Source organism: Xiphias gladius, chromosome 19 (genome assembly GCF_016859285.1).
Source record: "Xiphias gladius isolate SHS-SW01 ecotype Sanya breed wild chromosome 19, ASM1685928v1, whole genome shotgun sequence".
In the NCBI taxonomy this organism is placed as follows: domain Eukaryota; kingdom Metazoa; phylum Chordata; class Actinopteri; order Istiophoriformes; family Xiphiidae; genus Xiphias; species Xiphias gladius.
In genome coordinates, this window is record NC_053418.1 from 9,102,547 (window position 1) to 9,117,822 (window position 15,276).

Below are 15,276 nucleotides of genomic sequence, written 5' to 3' on the forward strand. Positions count from 1 at the left end.
AATTAATGGGATATGAAAGACTCAGGTACACTGAATATCCCATACACTCTGAGTTGAGCCACTGCAACATTTAAGGAGTTCCTGTTATTTTTACATAAGCACATTAACCTTGAATATTTTGGATGGTGTTCACATGTAGTCAGTTGCCAGGACAGTTTCACTCTCACAAGACACTAAAACCTCACAGTAAAGTCACCAATAAAACTACAAGTTATATACACTATTGTAGCTCTGGAAATACTATATTATGCTGCTGGAATAGCTGAAATCTGGCTAGGAAACATCCGAGCTATGTGTAGATAAGAAAAATGTCAGTACAAACAAGGCAAGAGATGGCTTAAGACGGTGGAACTCTTTATTTCAACACATTTAGAAAACCAGTTTGTGTGGGTAGACACCATTAGACAGGCAGAAAGATGATCGCAGGTACCCTTTCAGCTGAGGTACCTTCTTAATGAGGGGCAGGAGCTGAGCGTCAACAGCCTTCTGGTCCTCCTTCCTCTGCTCTGTCAGCTGGTACTTCTGCAAATGACAAAGAAAACCACTGAGTCAGTTATCATTAATCATTATCATTAATCTGGGAGCCAATGTCCCGTAGTGTATTCTGAGACATCAAAGTTAGCTCACCTCTTTCTCTGTATCAAAGATCTCTCCCTCCTGGTGACGGGGCCTCCTCAGCTTCTTCTTCTTGAAGTAGGCATCGTTCAGGGTTTTGGGGATCTTCATGCCAGAGATGTCCATTTTGGTGTTGGTGGCAATGACAAACTTCTGGTGAGCCCTGCGCAGGGGAACTCTGTTCAAGGCAAGAGGTCCTAAAAGTACGCAAGAAAACAAGAAAACACTGATGTTAAAAAAGGAGAATTAAGATGCCCAACACTGTACTGACAGTGCTACTACTATGAATTATAAATGATTCTTCTATAATGTCCATTCATGTTGAGTAACCAAAAAGTCACCAAAAATATTGATACTTACCAGTGACAAGCAGGAGACCACTTGAGAGCTGTTTCAAGAACACCACACGCTAAAAAAGAAAAAAGGGAAAAAGAGGGTCATTGATGTGAAGCTACTGTATTCGGCCTCGTTTTGCGCACAAGGCGCTCAATTACTGCATCAACGACTACATGTAATATTTAGTGCCAACTTGGGGGCACAAAAAGGATCCTTCAACTAATGGAGTCCAGTGAGCTCAGAAAAAACTAACATTTGTGCCATTTCAATAAGACAATTTAATAGCTGCAATCAACTTTCATGCCCAGCTATTTAGACGGGGGGAAAATAATCTACTTGACACGCACTCCTGATTTTAATCACGAGGGCTCTCTGCTTGTCAGTTTCATAGCTGAAACATTATTTAGGTCAGCCAAAGCTCCAAGTCTGTGTGGGCATACTTGCTTCCATAACTTGCCCGTGTAGTGTTTGAGAGTGGGAGGGACAATGTCTGTGGTACTGAGGGTGTGTGATTATAGTGATGTTAAACCCACAATGTGTCCTTCAGCAGAAATCTTTCATGCACAATAAGGATGCACCACTGATTTTTTTTTGACAGCCAATATTGTTTGATACTGTGTGTTCTATGAGTTTCCTTATGGAAACTGATGGTGATACAGCACTGTCATCATGTTGCTAATATAAGACAGTTTGATCTATGACATTTAATGAAAAAAAAAAACAAATCCATCACAATTATAGTGAATTAAAATACTAGACCAATATCAGTTTGTCAGAAATGGTGTAGAGTTAACTGTCACGCAACAGTATATAAATAAGGTTAAAAAACTTCACAGGTGGAGGTCCCTTTAGCCAAGTGTCATAGTTCCTGCATTAGACTCATCTGAGCACTTAATTGAGGTTATCATGTCCATTTTCAACTGCACTCCATTGTGCATTGCACCAATATCATGCAGGCTCATATTCTAAGATGTAGAATTTTAACTGTGGAAGTTGGATTACATGTAGATTATAATGACCAATACTTGTATATGAGAGTATACATCAAGTCAAACAAGTTTTTGTACAATATATGAAAGTTAGAGAGATTATCCTGTTTCAGTCCTAAAAGCAAACAGATTCCTGCTCCTCAAACCCCCATAGCGGATTCTTTACTAATAACATTACTCCCAAACCCTGTCATAAAAGGGTCATTAGATATTCACCAGTTAAGTTGTTCCAACCCTCTAAGGAGCATTGTGTGAATCATTTTCTGCTACTTCATAATATTGATTGGAATGTTCAAGGCATGTGTAAGAAATGGGGTCTCACCTTTCCACGGTGGCGACCAGTGAGCAGAATGAGTACAGTTCCTGGGGTGATGGAGGTGCGCAGCTTCCTCTTGTGCTGGCTGAATGGCTTCTTGCCGTGGCTCTTCAGTTTACGAGGAACATCCTCTGTGGGGTAGTAGCGGGGCTAAAGTGGGAGCGCACAAAAATATTACTATTTTAATTCTGGGTTTGCTGCAGAAATCCAGTGGATGATATGCACTTAAAAAATTAACAGGTGGGCTCCTTCTTACTTGACACTTTGGGGGTTTTTTTTGGTGTTGACAGCACTGTATCAACTGATATGACTGGTCATTATCAGAATGATTACAAGCAAAAATTCAACCCTATACACACACACAGTTGCCAGTTTATTATGAACACCCTGCTAAACCCAATGCAGTTGAATACAAACAGTCCTGCAATAAATCTTTCCCTAAAGGTTATAATGTTTGATAATTCTGGAGGGTGTAGTGTGGGGTGCCTTTGAAGTGAATTGTATTATACAGACAGGTTTTGTCCAATAATTAAGCCTAAAAAGTGTGGTGCACAAAATAACGGAAACCTGTCTGTATAACACAATACAATTCGACAACACAAATTGCAGCCTCCAAAATGAAAAAGTTGATTTACTACCTCTCTAAAAGTTTCAAGACAAACTGAACACCGAAACCTTCATGAAGGTAGGACTTATTGTGCGACTTTTGTATTAGATTGCATTAGTTTTTGCTGGGTATACCTAATAAACTTCAGAGTGTAGACTTAAAAAAGAAGAAAAACCCGTTTTCTGCCATTTTACTGTTACCAAAGTAGCCTGGTAAACAACCTTCGAAGTGTGTGGCGTAGAACATTTGCGTGTGTAGACTGAAGATTTGCTTTGTTGCTGCCTGTGCTTTTAAGTTGATGTCCATTTCTCTGTCTGGTGAATGCTAAAACACTGAACACTATGTATGACTCCAGTAGTTTTAATGGATCTCCTGAACAGTAAACTAATTTATTCCCCCTCACTCAGGCAACTGTTAATGATTGGTCCAAACATGTAGGTACTCATATTTTGAATTCTGTTTCTCTTTGCATACTTACATCTAAGTTCTCGACTGTCATTAAGATGAACAAAATCCAGTCTGAAGGTAAAGACTAGTTACATCACTCACCATCTTGCGCAGCTTGACAACACGAGTGCCTCCATTCTTGTCTCCTCCAACATTCTTGGAAACAGTGGCCTTGGGCTTCATCTTAATCTTTTTCTCCACCTGAAACAAGATCAAATTATCATCCAAACCTGACAAACAACTGCGATGTGGACATGGCCTCTTTAATGTTCATTTTGCAAGGTGTCATAGATATGCCCTCACCTTGGTCTCAGTGGTCTTTGTCTTCCTCTTGTACATGGCCCGCCGGGCGTACATAGCGGAACGGGAGTAGCGGCCGATTCCCCGGGCCAGAACTGGGTTCCGGCTCCCATGCTTCTTCTTGGCAGACTTCTTGTCTCCCTCTGCCATCTGACACAGTAAGAAAGATAAATGTTGGTACACTTACTGCAGCAATGTCACAAAAATGTAATTGATATCGTTTATTTTTAATCATCTGAGCAAAAAATTGTATTCCTGCCCAGGTTGGACAGTGCATTGTGTGCTGTTATATAGTGAACTGGCTCCGGTACCAAACACAGCAGAGGAGCACTATCAATGACAACTACAGCCTTCAAGTAAATGATGTTCCTAGTCTTATTACACTATGCATTGGTAAGTAGCATGGGGAATAAAACAAACAAAAAAAAACAACCATTCTACAAACAATTGTTAAATGTTCATAGTGGAGTGCTAAACGCCACAGCAACTGCCAATCCAGAAGAGGCATGACAAGTAATGCTGGCTAGTAGCTAGCAACACAGGACACTGGCTAGCCAACTACTTGTCTTCTAAAAATGCCAATTTCATTTTTTTAAAGGAAGATTAAGCGAGAGACAGCGGAACTGTGTTTGTAAACGGCACATAAGTGCGACGAAGGACAACGCGTTTCTATTTAGCTGCTCGCTATCGTTACAGACAGTACGAAGGCTAGCCAGCGGCCTAGGACTGCCGATACACCAAACTGCTCATTATTTCAGCAACATGACGGATAAATCATGGTAATAACGACGTCTAATGCGTCACCTAAGTACACAGATTCGTCTCCTGATATTTGAAAACTGAAATTTTTATTCTATAACACAGATGAAAACAGATTTTATTCCCACAGTAACACGAAGGCAAGGCACTCTTACCTTTGCTATGAAAAAAAGACCGACATCCGGGGATGTGACGCATATATTCATGCTGCACCATGACGTTGACGTAATTGCGTCGAGTTTCAAGCGTGCGATGGTCCTTGTAGTCCTAAATATATTTCTCCTTTATTCTCACGGTACATTTGAAATAAAATAATCATTGCACTGGCACTCCCTGACATTTTGAACAGATTTTCGTTACATAAATTCATTTCTTTAAAATATCATTGTTTTTATCTGGCCATGCAAACAATTAATGATTATATAGAGCTTTTTATCTTTAAGTAAAATATCATATCCATAAGCCAAAAACCAAATACAATGTTGATCACTTTTAGACTTTTCATAATTGATGTGAAAAAAATCTCAGAACAGTCTTTACACAATCCCGTAACAGCAAAGCTTAAAAACTTGATTTTTTAAAAATGTATTTATTTATTTATTTGTGAAGCACATTTGATGCTCTCTTTTGTTTTGCCCATACATTACCTGTTATAAGAATACATGAATACATTAGTAGCTGCTATGTATTTATTTGGCATGCGGACTTTTGTCTACTCGTACTCCCCTGCTTTGCATTGTTCAAAAAAGAAATAATATAACTTTAACAAATTCAAAGAGGGTTTTTAATGGTCCAAAAATGGTTAAGTGCACAGAAGTCCATCATCAAATACCACCCATTCAGTAATACTTTCACTACGGTTGTATGTTATCAGTTTTTCTAAAACCATTTTGAGCATATGTAACAAAATAATCTAAGTTCAAAGTTCCCTTTACTAGTTAAGAAAATATCGATATCTCCTGCAGCAGCAGAAAAAGAAAAAGTAACAAAAGTAAAGTTTCACTGGTCTTGATTAATTAAATACATCTTTTTAGTAAATATAAAACTAAAAATGAGCCTGATTATGTAGGCATACATTTAAAAAATTTAAAAAAAAAGCTATTTGTTTGAATAAAAATTACCACTAGAACTAAAATAAAAACCAGTAGCAGTTGTTTGTTAAATCTCAATTCCCTGCTAAACTAAAAAAAAAAGCATAGGCTGCTGTCAAGGGCTGCAGATGAAAACTTCCATTTTTAAAAAAAAATTCAATTTACTGAGATTCTCTGACAAAGAAATACAAAAAAACAGTTTTTGCTGGAGCCATCACAGGTCAGACATGTTTTCTGGCAATAATAATCCCTGATAAAGGCGTGATAGAGAGCGTTTAAGGCAACCATCAGAGTTCCTTTAAACCTCACTCTAACCCACCACGAACTGCACTTTATGAGTTAATAATATGCTACATGGGTTGATCTGATCAAGGAGCTACCTCTTTGTTTCAGACACATACAGAAACAGACTCTTGCAGCACTCTGGTACAACGGTCAGACACATGAATTAGCTCTTTATTTTCGCAGGGCTTTTCAAGGCAACACCGGACTGAAACATTGATTGTGCATTTTGTATAAAGAGACTGAAAGAAATAACAAGAGTAAGCAGGAAAAAAATGAGTCGTGAGTGATACTTTTGTTTGTGTTCCAGGGGAAACCCGAGCAGCAATGCCTCACGTTGATAGAACATTAACCAGTTTATGTGTATGCGGGGGAAATAAAAAAAATCTCTTTTTAGCATGTGTGAACTAAATTTTATTGCAAGTGGAGTGTGGGACATTCTTTGACAGGAATTCTTCTGATACTGGCAGGTTCTTCAGTCAGCAATTTTTGATGACAATGGCAATGCCCTGACCACCACCGATGCAGGCAGAGCCAACAGCGTACTTGCCTCCTCGTCGCCTGTCAGAAACAAAGATCATTATTCAAAGCTACTCAACATGCCGACACCTCAGCTGATATACTGTACATATAATCACTAATGACTAGGCTACCTGAGCTCATGAACCAGGTGAGCAGTGATGCGTGCTCCAGAAGCACCGAGAGGATGTCCTATGGCAATAGCGCCACCGTTAACGTTGCTTTTCTCTGGATCCAGCCCAAGAGCCTTAGCAACAGCCAGGTACTGAGGGGCAAAGGCCTCATTCACCTGTGCAAAGCAAATGACATCGATGGCACAACTAGCTAATCAACATCCGAATAAATCAAAACATATGAAATGTAGTGGTGGAAAGTAACTGAGCACACTTACTCAAGTCCTGTACTTAAGTATAATTAAAGTACTTTGAGTGTTTCCATTTTAAGCTACATTAGTCTTGTATTCCCATACATTTTCACTCCACTACATTTATCTGACAGCCAAAGTTACTAGTTACATGGCAGATTAAGATTTTGCATTAAAAAAAAAAAAAAAAACAACATCTAATGAGCTTATCAAATCTAACACATTGTTAAAATTTGAACCATTCGTTTCCAACCTTTTTTTTTGGCTTGTGACCCCCTTAAATAAAAAGCGGTGCATATTTGGGGCGCCTTCTCATGTTTCAGATATCTATGACTTGTTAGCAGTTCCACCAAAGAGACATTTCCCCTTTAAATTTATCACCTGATTTCATTTAAATTCAAACTTGAGGCCAAAAGATTACCTGATCAAATTACCCAATTTTTCCCCATTAACCGTCTCATGACAACTGCAGTTGCTCCAACTCAGCCAGCTACAACAGTAAATTGCTGCTTACACATTAATGCACCAGTGTGAACAATCTAATAATGTCATATATAATAATATTATCAGTCACCAGGGACACTTTTCCTCAGAGAAAGGAGTTTTACTCTTGGTAATTTATTTACATGTTTATGATAACACTAATGTATTTTTACATAAGTAAACATTTGAATGTGTGACATAATCTGAGGTAAGAAGTCACAGCTATTGGTTCACTAGTAACAAACCTCCACAAGATCCATGTCGTTGAGAGTCAGACCGGCTTTTTTAAGAGCCTCTGTGATTGCTGGAACGGGACCTAAGATGACGAGAAGGAAACAAGACATTCTTGCTATTGGAGATCGTGTTGAACACCACAACAGGTTATTGGTCAGTCATTCCCTTTTAACCGTGGTTTCACTCACCAATTCCCATAATGCTTGGGTCACAGCCTGACACATGATACGCCACTATTCTTGCCAGTGGAGTGAGTTTGTGCTCATTCAGCGCATCTTCACTTGCGATCACCACTGCAGCGGCACCGTCAGATACACCCTGGAGATCAAGCAGAGAATGTTAGATGTGGTAATAGTAGGCAATTCCTCATGGTAGAAGTAAGAATGGTTGCATGATGTTCATATTAAAATATATTTTACTGTCTTCAGGTAAAGCTGTGGAACTCTAAATGATACTACAAAAAGTCACAACTCCTTCAAGTGCTTGAAAAGACAATACAGAATCTTATCTCGTTAACAAAAGAGATCAGAATCATTCTATTTTCAAAGTGATTAACTACTTTTAGGTTCTGTGTAATGCCTCCTGTCTGATTAAACGAAAAAACACGACAAAGGTGATGAAGGAGCTAAATGTATCGCTTTCTTCAAAAGACTGTCAATTTTTCATTGAGCAAGAAAATCAGCCTTGTCTTGTATGTTGACCACGCATTAATAAAAGTTAAAACATGAAAACAACTAAAATGGTTGTTTCTAGCTTTTCATGTTAAAGCAATTGAACACTTTGAAGATAATGCCCGAAGTGGGACACACCACTTGTTTGACGTTCAACTCGAATGATAAAAGATATACTGATCACCTCGGATCCTTAAGGAGACAACACCTTAGGCTTTAACTCACCGAAGCATTGGCAGCAGTAACAGTCCCTCCCTTCTTGAAGACCGGGGGCAGTTTGGCCATCTGTTCCAGTGTGGTCTGAGGCCGAGGGTGTTCATCCTGAGCCATGGACACCTTGCCTTTCTTGGCTTTCACATCAATGGGAGCAATTTCTGCTGTGTAGTAACCAGCCTCATGAGCTGTAAATAGAAAAATAGTTATCATTTAACTACTAAGAATGCACTTGCCTTGAGCGGAAACATCTCGGATGCAAAATGACGAAGTCTTTCTTCTCAAAAGCAACATATTTCAGAGTTACTATGTAAGGTGAGAAGACCATGAAAAGTAAAGATATTAAAAAAATGAATTCCGTCTTACCGGCTTTCCACCTTTGTTGCGTCTGGTATGCATAGTTGTCACAATCTTCTCGTGTGATCTCGTATTTCTCTGCCAGGTTTTCCGCCGTGTTGCCCATTGGGATTTTGATGTGCAGGTCAGTCAGACCCGCCCACAAAGTGTCCTCTAGCTGACCGGCAGACGAGGGGAGGTTTTATCTTTGTGTCAGAGCGTTTATTAACAAGCTGTCTTTATGGTCATCGTATGGCTTCATGTGCAGTACATTGCAGTCAAGTATTGTGGGAGTAGAAAATGAAAGAAAAATCAATCAAAAGCCAACCTTGAGATCAACTCCAAACTTTGTACCAAATCGTATGTTGCGAACAGCGTACGGGGCCTGGCTCATACTCTCTGAACCTCCACACAGGACCACCTCTGAGTCCTTTAGGCAAATCTCCTACAAACACACACAAGGTAGCAGGTTTTTGTTTGGGAAGATCAAGACAAAAGGTGAGACACATTATCACTGTATATGTGGAATATTGTTCTCCACTATACACCCAGTGGCCCCTTTATTAGGTGCAGCTGTACAATCTAATGCATTTCAATACAACAGCACTGCCACAACATCATTCTTTACCAACTTCATGATGTTCAGTTTTTGATGACATTGTCAGACATTTGTAAATTCAATTATATGTTCATTTTTGAGGTCATAGTTAAAAGTGGTGGACTAGATTGTATTAAGAGGCGTTTCTAATTCATATTTACATATATGAGGGGGGCAGAATATTAGGAACACCTCAGAATATAATGCAGTTCAGTACAACAATACCACTAACTATGACCTCAGTGAAAACGTAAAAACGTATAATTCAATTAACACTTTTATGATAGTTTCAACAAAGAAAAAAAACATCATATGCAACATTAAACCAGACTTTATGGCAGAGCAGTTGAATTGGGTTGCATTACACTGCACACTTGTACCTAATAAAGTGGCCACTGAGTGTACAATACCATGGTTTATTGTACTTTTGTATTCCTGCCAGAATGTTTTTTATTCTTGGTGAAGTCCTTACATGAGCACCACTGATGATGGACTGGAAACCAGATCCACACAGGCGGTTCACAGTGAGAGCAGGCACTGGGATAGGAACGCCACACCTCAGGCCAACGTGACGAGCAATGTAGGGTGCATCGGCTGAGCTCTGAAATTAGGGGGGGTAGATGAAGACAGGACACTAGTCAGCACACAAATAAGTGTATTTACACAGGTATTTTCATGTGATAGTACTTGTGATTGTTTAAATGTGACAGCTGATGTTGGATTTTAGTTACCTGCATGACATTTCCCATGATGACACTGTTTACGAGCTCCGGTGCCACGCCCCCTGCAGCGAGGGCGGCTTTGGCTGCGTGCTCAGCCAGGTCTGTTGCACTGTGATCCTTAAGCACGCCACCATAGGTACCGAACGGAGTGCGCTTGGCAGCTACAATAAATACACCTGCAGAGAAAAGGAGCAGTTTAGTACAACGACAAGGAGCTCACACCAGCCACCATTAAACCACCACCACATCACAGTGTAAGGATTTACTGGGGTTGTAGATGCTGTAGAGATGGTCGAGACAGCCTGTGCATTGAAATGCAGAAGACAAAGATACGGTATAACTAACATCAGATGCATCAGATGGGACTAGAGGAGCAGCTACTTCTGGATTTTCAGTCCTCAGGGTAGAGTATAAACTTTTCTATCACACAAAGGCATAAACAAATGGGAAATATTCAGGGATTCTGGAGGGATATATATATAGATTTTTTTTTTTTGGTAACTTTTTAAAACAAATGAAAATTGCTTCACAATCCTTCATAATAAACAAGTCGCTAGAGGTAAATAGCTGTTAGGTATGATACAGTGTTGATATGCCTTTTGGATTCTAATCGGACACTCAACTGTCAACTAACCTCTGGTACTTGTCAGGAGGCGCAGGATGCTTTGACCTGCCATTGCATATGCACTGCACTTGTCTTTCATTTTGGTTTCACCTAACCTCATAGCAACACCTGGCTGGATGTGGACAGGTGTGCCTAGCGTTGTACAATATTTTTTACACTCTATTCTGTGTGTGGAAAGTAAACAAAAATACATAACAGACCAAAAACTAAAGGGACTGAATAATAAAAGAGCATAAAGATTTCTGAATAGTAACTGTATTCAAGTTTTGAGGAGTTTTCAATATTTATGATCCAATAATGTAACTGCTATAATATTATAAACACACTGAAACGGATGACTCTCCATAATTGAATAAATAAATAAATAAAAGAATCTATCTCTAAAGAATCTAATGCCGAGACAGTTCATACAGTAGGTCTTAAGTTTTTTGTTTTCTAATGAGGAAGCAGTCTTTATGAGTCCATATGGTCACAGGGTTTTACCTTCTCTAATGTTCTCTAATGTGCATTTGTGTAGATAGTCTTGCAATCGACAAATAACTGTTAATGATCTTGAGTCCATCTTGTCACCTTTCACCTATATTGCAGTAACTTTATGCTCAGCAAAAGTTTCAAACTCTTCTGATATTTATACTCGACTATACAGAAAGGACACGTCTTTTAAGTCACTGATACACTGATATCAGTGACTAATACACTGATGCACAAACGTGAAACGTGTAGCTCTAACACTGACAAATCTTCCAAGTCCACCAGCAAGCATTCCTGCTTTGTTTGGCTTCTTGCTGAGCTGAAACGCGTTTGTTTACCTCTGAGAAGTGCCATGATGTTGATTCAGCAACCCACCACGGCCAGGATCAAACTTCTCCACTGATGTCTTTGTTTTGGCACTCTGAATCAGCCAGAGGTGAATATAAAAACCGTGGACAGGTGCGACCTTTCCCCTAAATAATGACGCTGCAGCCGCTAACTCTTGATTCTTCCGGTGAGATTCGACAAAAATGTTACACAAATTCAAACTAAGAAATTTTTAATCATTATTAGTCTTGCGTAGCTTTTATTATTATTACTCTTTTTCCTAACTGCAATTGAACTAGCCTGTATTTAACACCATTGATTTAATGTTCCGTACAAACAAAATACTCGAAAGTGCGAATGCTAAGTTACGAGCGAGCCTGTGCACAACGTCATGATCGTGCGCCACTTCTCACTTAAGCAAAGGGACAAGTCAAGTGATGTGTAGCTACATGTGAGCGTTTCTATCGCTTTAGTATGAGTTTAAAGTGAAACCTCACACAGTGGAAACATGTCTGTGGCTTTGTCGCGCGGTCTCTGCAGGCTTTTGTCCCGACAGACCCCCCCGTCAAGGTGAGCGTCTGTAGTTTGATGTGAACTCACAAGGTGTTAGCTACCCGGGGCTAACGTAGCTAAGGTTACTCAGTAGAGGAATGCAGCTGAAACAGCTCTGTGGTTGACAAACACACAGGTCCATTGTTGTGTGTGTGTGTGTTTGTTTTTTTTTTGCAGCGTCCTGTCGGGAGAACATCATGCTGTCACAATGAGTCCATGGTTTGCCCCAGTGATGACACTGAAGACATCTGCTCCACTGAGGTAAGATCAAAGCTGAATTATGCATAAATACCCCTGCAGTAAACAGACATTAAAACGAGCATTTCTTCAAATGTTAATGCACTGTGACTGTTTATTTCATGAACTTAAAGAATAACAGAAAAACATTAATTGTGCCATGTGCACTCACTTCTATTATTTTATTAATTTAATGATTATTTTGTTTGTTTATCAATTAATACACAAAACAGTCCATCATGTCAAGTTTCCAGAATCCATAGTGATGTCTTCATATTGCTTTTTTTCTGACCAAAGGTCCAAAAACCCAAAAATATATAATTTACAATAATATAAAATTGAAAAAAAGCAGAAAATCCTCACATTAGAGAGGCCGAAACCAGGGAACGGCAATGGCATTGTTGCTTAATAAATAACCTAAACAGCTGCTTATCAAACTTGATGTCACTTAATTTTCTGTCAATCAGCTAATCGATTAATAATTTCAAACCGGTTCAGCAAACTAAAAGGCAAAGAAAACAAAGTTATTTCAGCACGTTGGTTGGTTTTCCGGATCTCCGTTTGTACTGTACTTAAAGGGAACTTGGAGGGGGCAGGGTACTGTTCAAAACGCATAGAGGGGTGGAGGTGGGGGTGGTGGAAGGTCAGGAGGAGCCCAACAATAAATATTTTGATGATGGGTATGATGGTTTTTAGTCCCGATTGTGTAACTGAGGTGTAGTCTTGTGTGTGGAACCTTGCTTGACACACAATTTAGTTCCAAGTCAACTCAGGAGTCCCAGTTTAGAGAATGAAGTAATCTAATGTTAATTTTTATTAATCCTTATGAAAACCAAAATCACAGACAATATCTTGTTTCATGTCACAGTTTCAAATATTATATTGATATATTTCCCAGTTGTGTCTCCAAATAAATCTTGTGATTGAATGTGCTCACATAAAGCTGTTCTTTGTGCTTCATAAGAGCGGAGCCCAAAAAGAAGAAGAAAGTGGACCCAAGAAGGGAGCAGATAATGAGAGAGCGGCTGAGAAAAAAGCTGAAGAAGCTGGAAAAGATTCCACCTGAATATATCCCAATAGAGGACTTCATCACTCCAGCCAAATGCTTTGATGAAACAAGGTACATCTCATTTCACTGTTATTGGTGTTGTGGTTGTTTTATCGGTTAAATTTGTCTTGTGTTGAGATTTGTGTTGAAGTGTTGTGAACCTATCTGCAGTGCTGAGTGTGATAACGGTAAACAAAGAATAAGGCTGGCATTATTCACTATTCTTTTTATCATCAACAAATGCTGTGAAAACACCAAAAAACAACAAAGTATTGCCTCTGTGTCCAAGGCCCGGCTGATATAGCTTAACAGAACTATTGAATACATTAAAAACTCTTAAAATAGTATCAGTGAACAACTTTGCTGCACTGGGTGGTATGTTGGTTTTGCTCTATTCATGGAATTTTTGGAAAGTAAGAAAAATATAGGACACCACCAGCCACATCTTGGTCATTTGTCACATTTAGACTGAAAATGTAAGCTCTAAGCGAGATGAAAGAAAAGAGAAGTATGTTTTCACTCCACAGCTGTAGCATTGCGTGGAGGCATTGTCAACCTCCTGTTGCATGAGGGAAAATGAGCTGCGGGGAGAGCAGATGAATTAATACAGGGAGGTTACTTTTTCTCTCTCTCTCTCTCTCTCTCTGTGACCACTGGATCCATGGTCAACACTGTTTTACATAGTCAGTGGACAGCTGGAAATCTGATCTGAGCAACCAGAGACTAAATTTGTGTTAGAGTTCAAAACACTCACGTATTGAGTTTTAATCTGATGTGTAAACAATCAATTTCTTGGGGGTTCTCAGAATTAGGATAGCCAAAATATCTTCATTTTCTGGGACATGGGTTTAAGGATGGATTTGAGCCTAATCTATGTCACAACCCCAGTTCATCAAGATCACAGGAAAATCCCTATTGGCTGTTCCAAACAATAGATTAGATTAAAAACAGTCTTTTGACATTAAGTCTCACAAACTGGATTCAAACATCAGAAGACTGGCTAATGTTTCCTCAAGATTAAAATGAATAATTTTAATATATTTTATGGACATGCTTTTGTATATCATGTCTTTCTTTGACTTTTGTTTTTTCCTTGCTGGTTTTTAAGGGCTTTAAATTAGTGTTTATTATTCTCTTACAAAGGGAGCGTTCTACACCAAGGCTGTCATTTGAAGAAAGTGAGGGTCGAGCCCTGTTGCTGAAGGAGTGGAGTCAATACAAAAAGGTCACCACTTACCAAATCTCCATCATTAAAACTTTGATAGAATATTCTGCTTCTAACCTCTGCTCTATATCATATACAGTTAGTGGGGTATATTTGCTCTGCTCATCTGTCTTTGTTCTTGCAGGAGCAGCACATGGCTGAAGTGCAGGCTGTTGAACTTGCTCTAGAAGCACAGAAGGAGGCACTGGAGGAGCTGAAGGTGGAGTCTGAGGAGCTTTACCAGGCAGCGCTGAAGCCAGACCCCCTTCTGTTTCCCTTCAGTCATGAAGGTCCTGTCTATACACCACCAAAGACCAATTATGAAGCTCCTGATGGGAAATACAACGACATCACTAAAGTGTACACACAGTGAAGGACATGGAAGAGCTGTGGGTGCAGCCTGTGTGTATTGTTGTTTATTTAGTGTGCGTCCTTGTTTGTACATTATACAATAAACTAAGACGCAGCGTTTTAACAGTCAGCAGGTGTAATTGTGGAGGACACCTTGCACAACTTGAATTGTCTTAGGCTTATATGAGGCTTACAGTCACCTCAGTTCTCTAATTCCTGTATCAAATGCAACAACATTCATGGAAATAATGCGTTTAATTTTTTTTACCACTATCACACCTCTGTATAAAACATAAAAGAAAACTGAAAATACATTTTTTTTTTTAATTGATCCAATTTGTCCAGAATTTTTTTGAACATTGTTTTTAAGAGTAAATCCATAATCAGATCATATAAGGCAGAAGAAACAATAATACACAGCTCTGTACGGGTTGAAACTTTACAGCTGAGCTTTGCTATATTAATGCATCACTAATATAAATCATCATGGATGAGTATCTACAATATCAAAAACAACACCTTTGCCACAGTTGAACACATTTCATACAGTGCTATTCTGGTTGATGCAAACAAAAGCTG

At 39.2% G+C, this 15,276-nt stretch overlaps 3 protein-coding genes across 4 annotated transcripts; 1 reads left to right on the forward strand and 2 right to left on the reverse strand.

Annotated features, from left to right (window-relative positions):
- Window positions 1–333: 333 nt before the first annotated feature.
- Window positions 334–4,628, reverse strand: rpl6 (ribosomal protein L6). Its single transcript, XM_040154958.1, has 7 exons — window positions 4,525–4,628; window positions 3,614–3,760; window positions 3,413–3,511; window positions 2,263–2,406; window positions 976–1,024; window positions 628–812; window positions 334–522 (listed from the first exon to the last, which is right to left on the reverse strand). Exons 1-7 carry the CDS (start codon window positions 4,573–4,575, stop codon window positions 370–372), a joined length of 828 nt encoding a protein of 275 aa, XP_040010892.1. The 5' UTR covers window positions 4,576–4,628; the 3' UTR covers window positions 334–369.
- Window positions 4,629–5,470: 842 nt separating this feature from the next.
- acaa2 (acetyl-CoA acyltransferase 2) lies at window positions 5,471–11,476 on the reverse strand. The gene is made up of 10 exons (XM_040154925.1): window positions 11,317–11,476; window positions 9,892–10,058; window positions 9,633–9,761; window positions 8,891–9,007; window positions 8,593–8,740; window positions 8,239–8,414; window positions 7,531–7,660; window positions 7,354–7,424; window positions 6,396–6,550; window positions 5,471–6,303 (listed from the first exon to the last, which is right to left on the reverse strand). The coding sequence occupies exons 1-10, from the start codon at window positions 11,330–11,332 to the stop codon at window positions 6,222–6,224; spliced, it is 1,191 nt and encodes a 396-aa protein (XP_040010859.1). The 5' UTR covers window positions 11,333–11,476; the 3' UTR covers window positions 5,471–6,221.
- Window positions 11,446–14,827, forward strand: mrpl40 (mitochondrial ribosomal protein L40). 2 transcript variants are annotated; one of them, XM_040154928.1, is made up of 5 exons: window positions 11,446–11,492; window positions 12,035–12,118; window positions 13,059–13,214; window positions 14,286–14,367; window positions 14,492–14,827. In XM_040154928.1, exons 2-5 carry the CDS (start codon window positions 12,066–12,068, stop codon window positions 14,717–14,719), a joined length of 519 nt encoding a protein of 172 aa, XP_040010862.1. In that variant the 5' UTR covers window positions 11,446–11,492; window positions 12,035–12,065; the 3' UTR covers window positions 14,720–14,827. The 2 variants fall into 2 exon arrangements, with proteins under 2 accessions (XP_040010862.1, XP_040010861.1); XM_040154927.1 differs by lacking the exon at window positions 11,446–11,492 and adding an exon at window positions 11,649–11,875.
- The last annotated feature ends 449 nt before the right edge of the window (window positions 14,828–15,276 follow it).

Excerpts from the sequence above, each read along its gene's own strand:
- rpl6 (XM_040154958.1), bottom strand. The coding sequence starts at position 4,575 with ATGAATATATGCGTCACATCCCCGGATGTCGGTCTTTTTTTCATAGCA. Across the intron at positions 3,761-4,524 it reads GTCTTTTTTTCATAGCAAAG|ATGGCAGAGGGAGACAAGAA; the intron begins GTAAGAGTGCCT and ends TTACTGTGTCAG. Across the intron at positions 523-627 it reads TCTTTGATACAGAGAAAGAG|AAGTACCAGCTGACAGAGCA; the intron begins GTGAGCTAACTT and ends TGTCATTTGCAG.
- acaa2 (XM_040154925.1), bottom strand. Across the intron at positions 8,741-8,890 it reads AGTTTGGAGTTGATCTCAAG|CTAGAGGACACTTTGTGGGC; the intron begins GTTGGCTTTTGA and ends TCTGCCGGTCAG. Across the intron at positions 6,304-6,395 it reads CACCTGGTTCATGAGCTCAG|GCGACGAGGAGGCAAGTACG; the intron begins GTAGCCTAGTCA and ends TGTTTCTGACAG.
- mrpl40 (XM_040154927.1), top strand. The coding sequence starts at position 11,814 with ATGTCTGTGGCTTTGTCGCGCGGTCTCTGCAGGCTTTTGTCCCGACAG. Across the intron at positions 12,119-13,058 it reads AAGACATCTGCTCCACTGAG|AGCGGAGCCCAAAAAGAAGA; the intron begins GTAAGATCAAAG and ends GTGCTTCATAAG. Across the intron at positions 13,215-14,285 it reads AAATGCTTTGATGAAACAAG|GGAGCGTTCTACACCAAGGC; the intron begins GTACATCTCATT and ends TCTCTTACAAAG.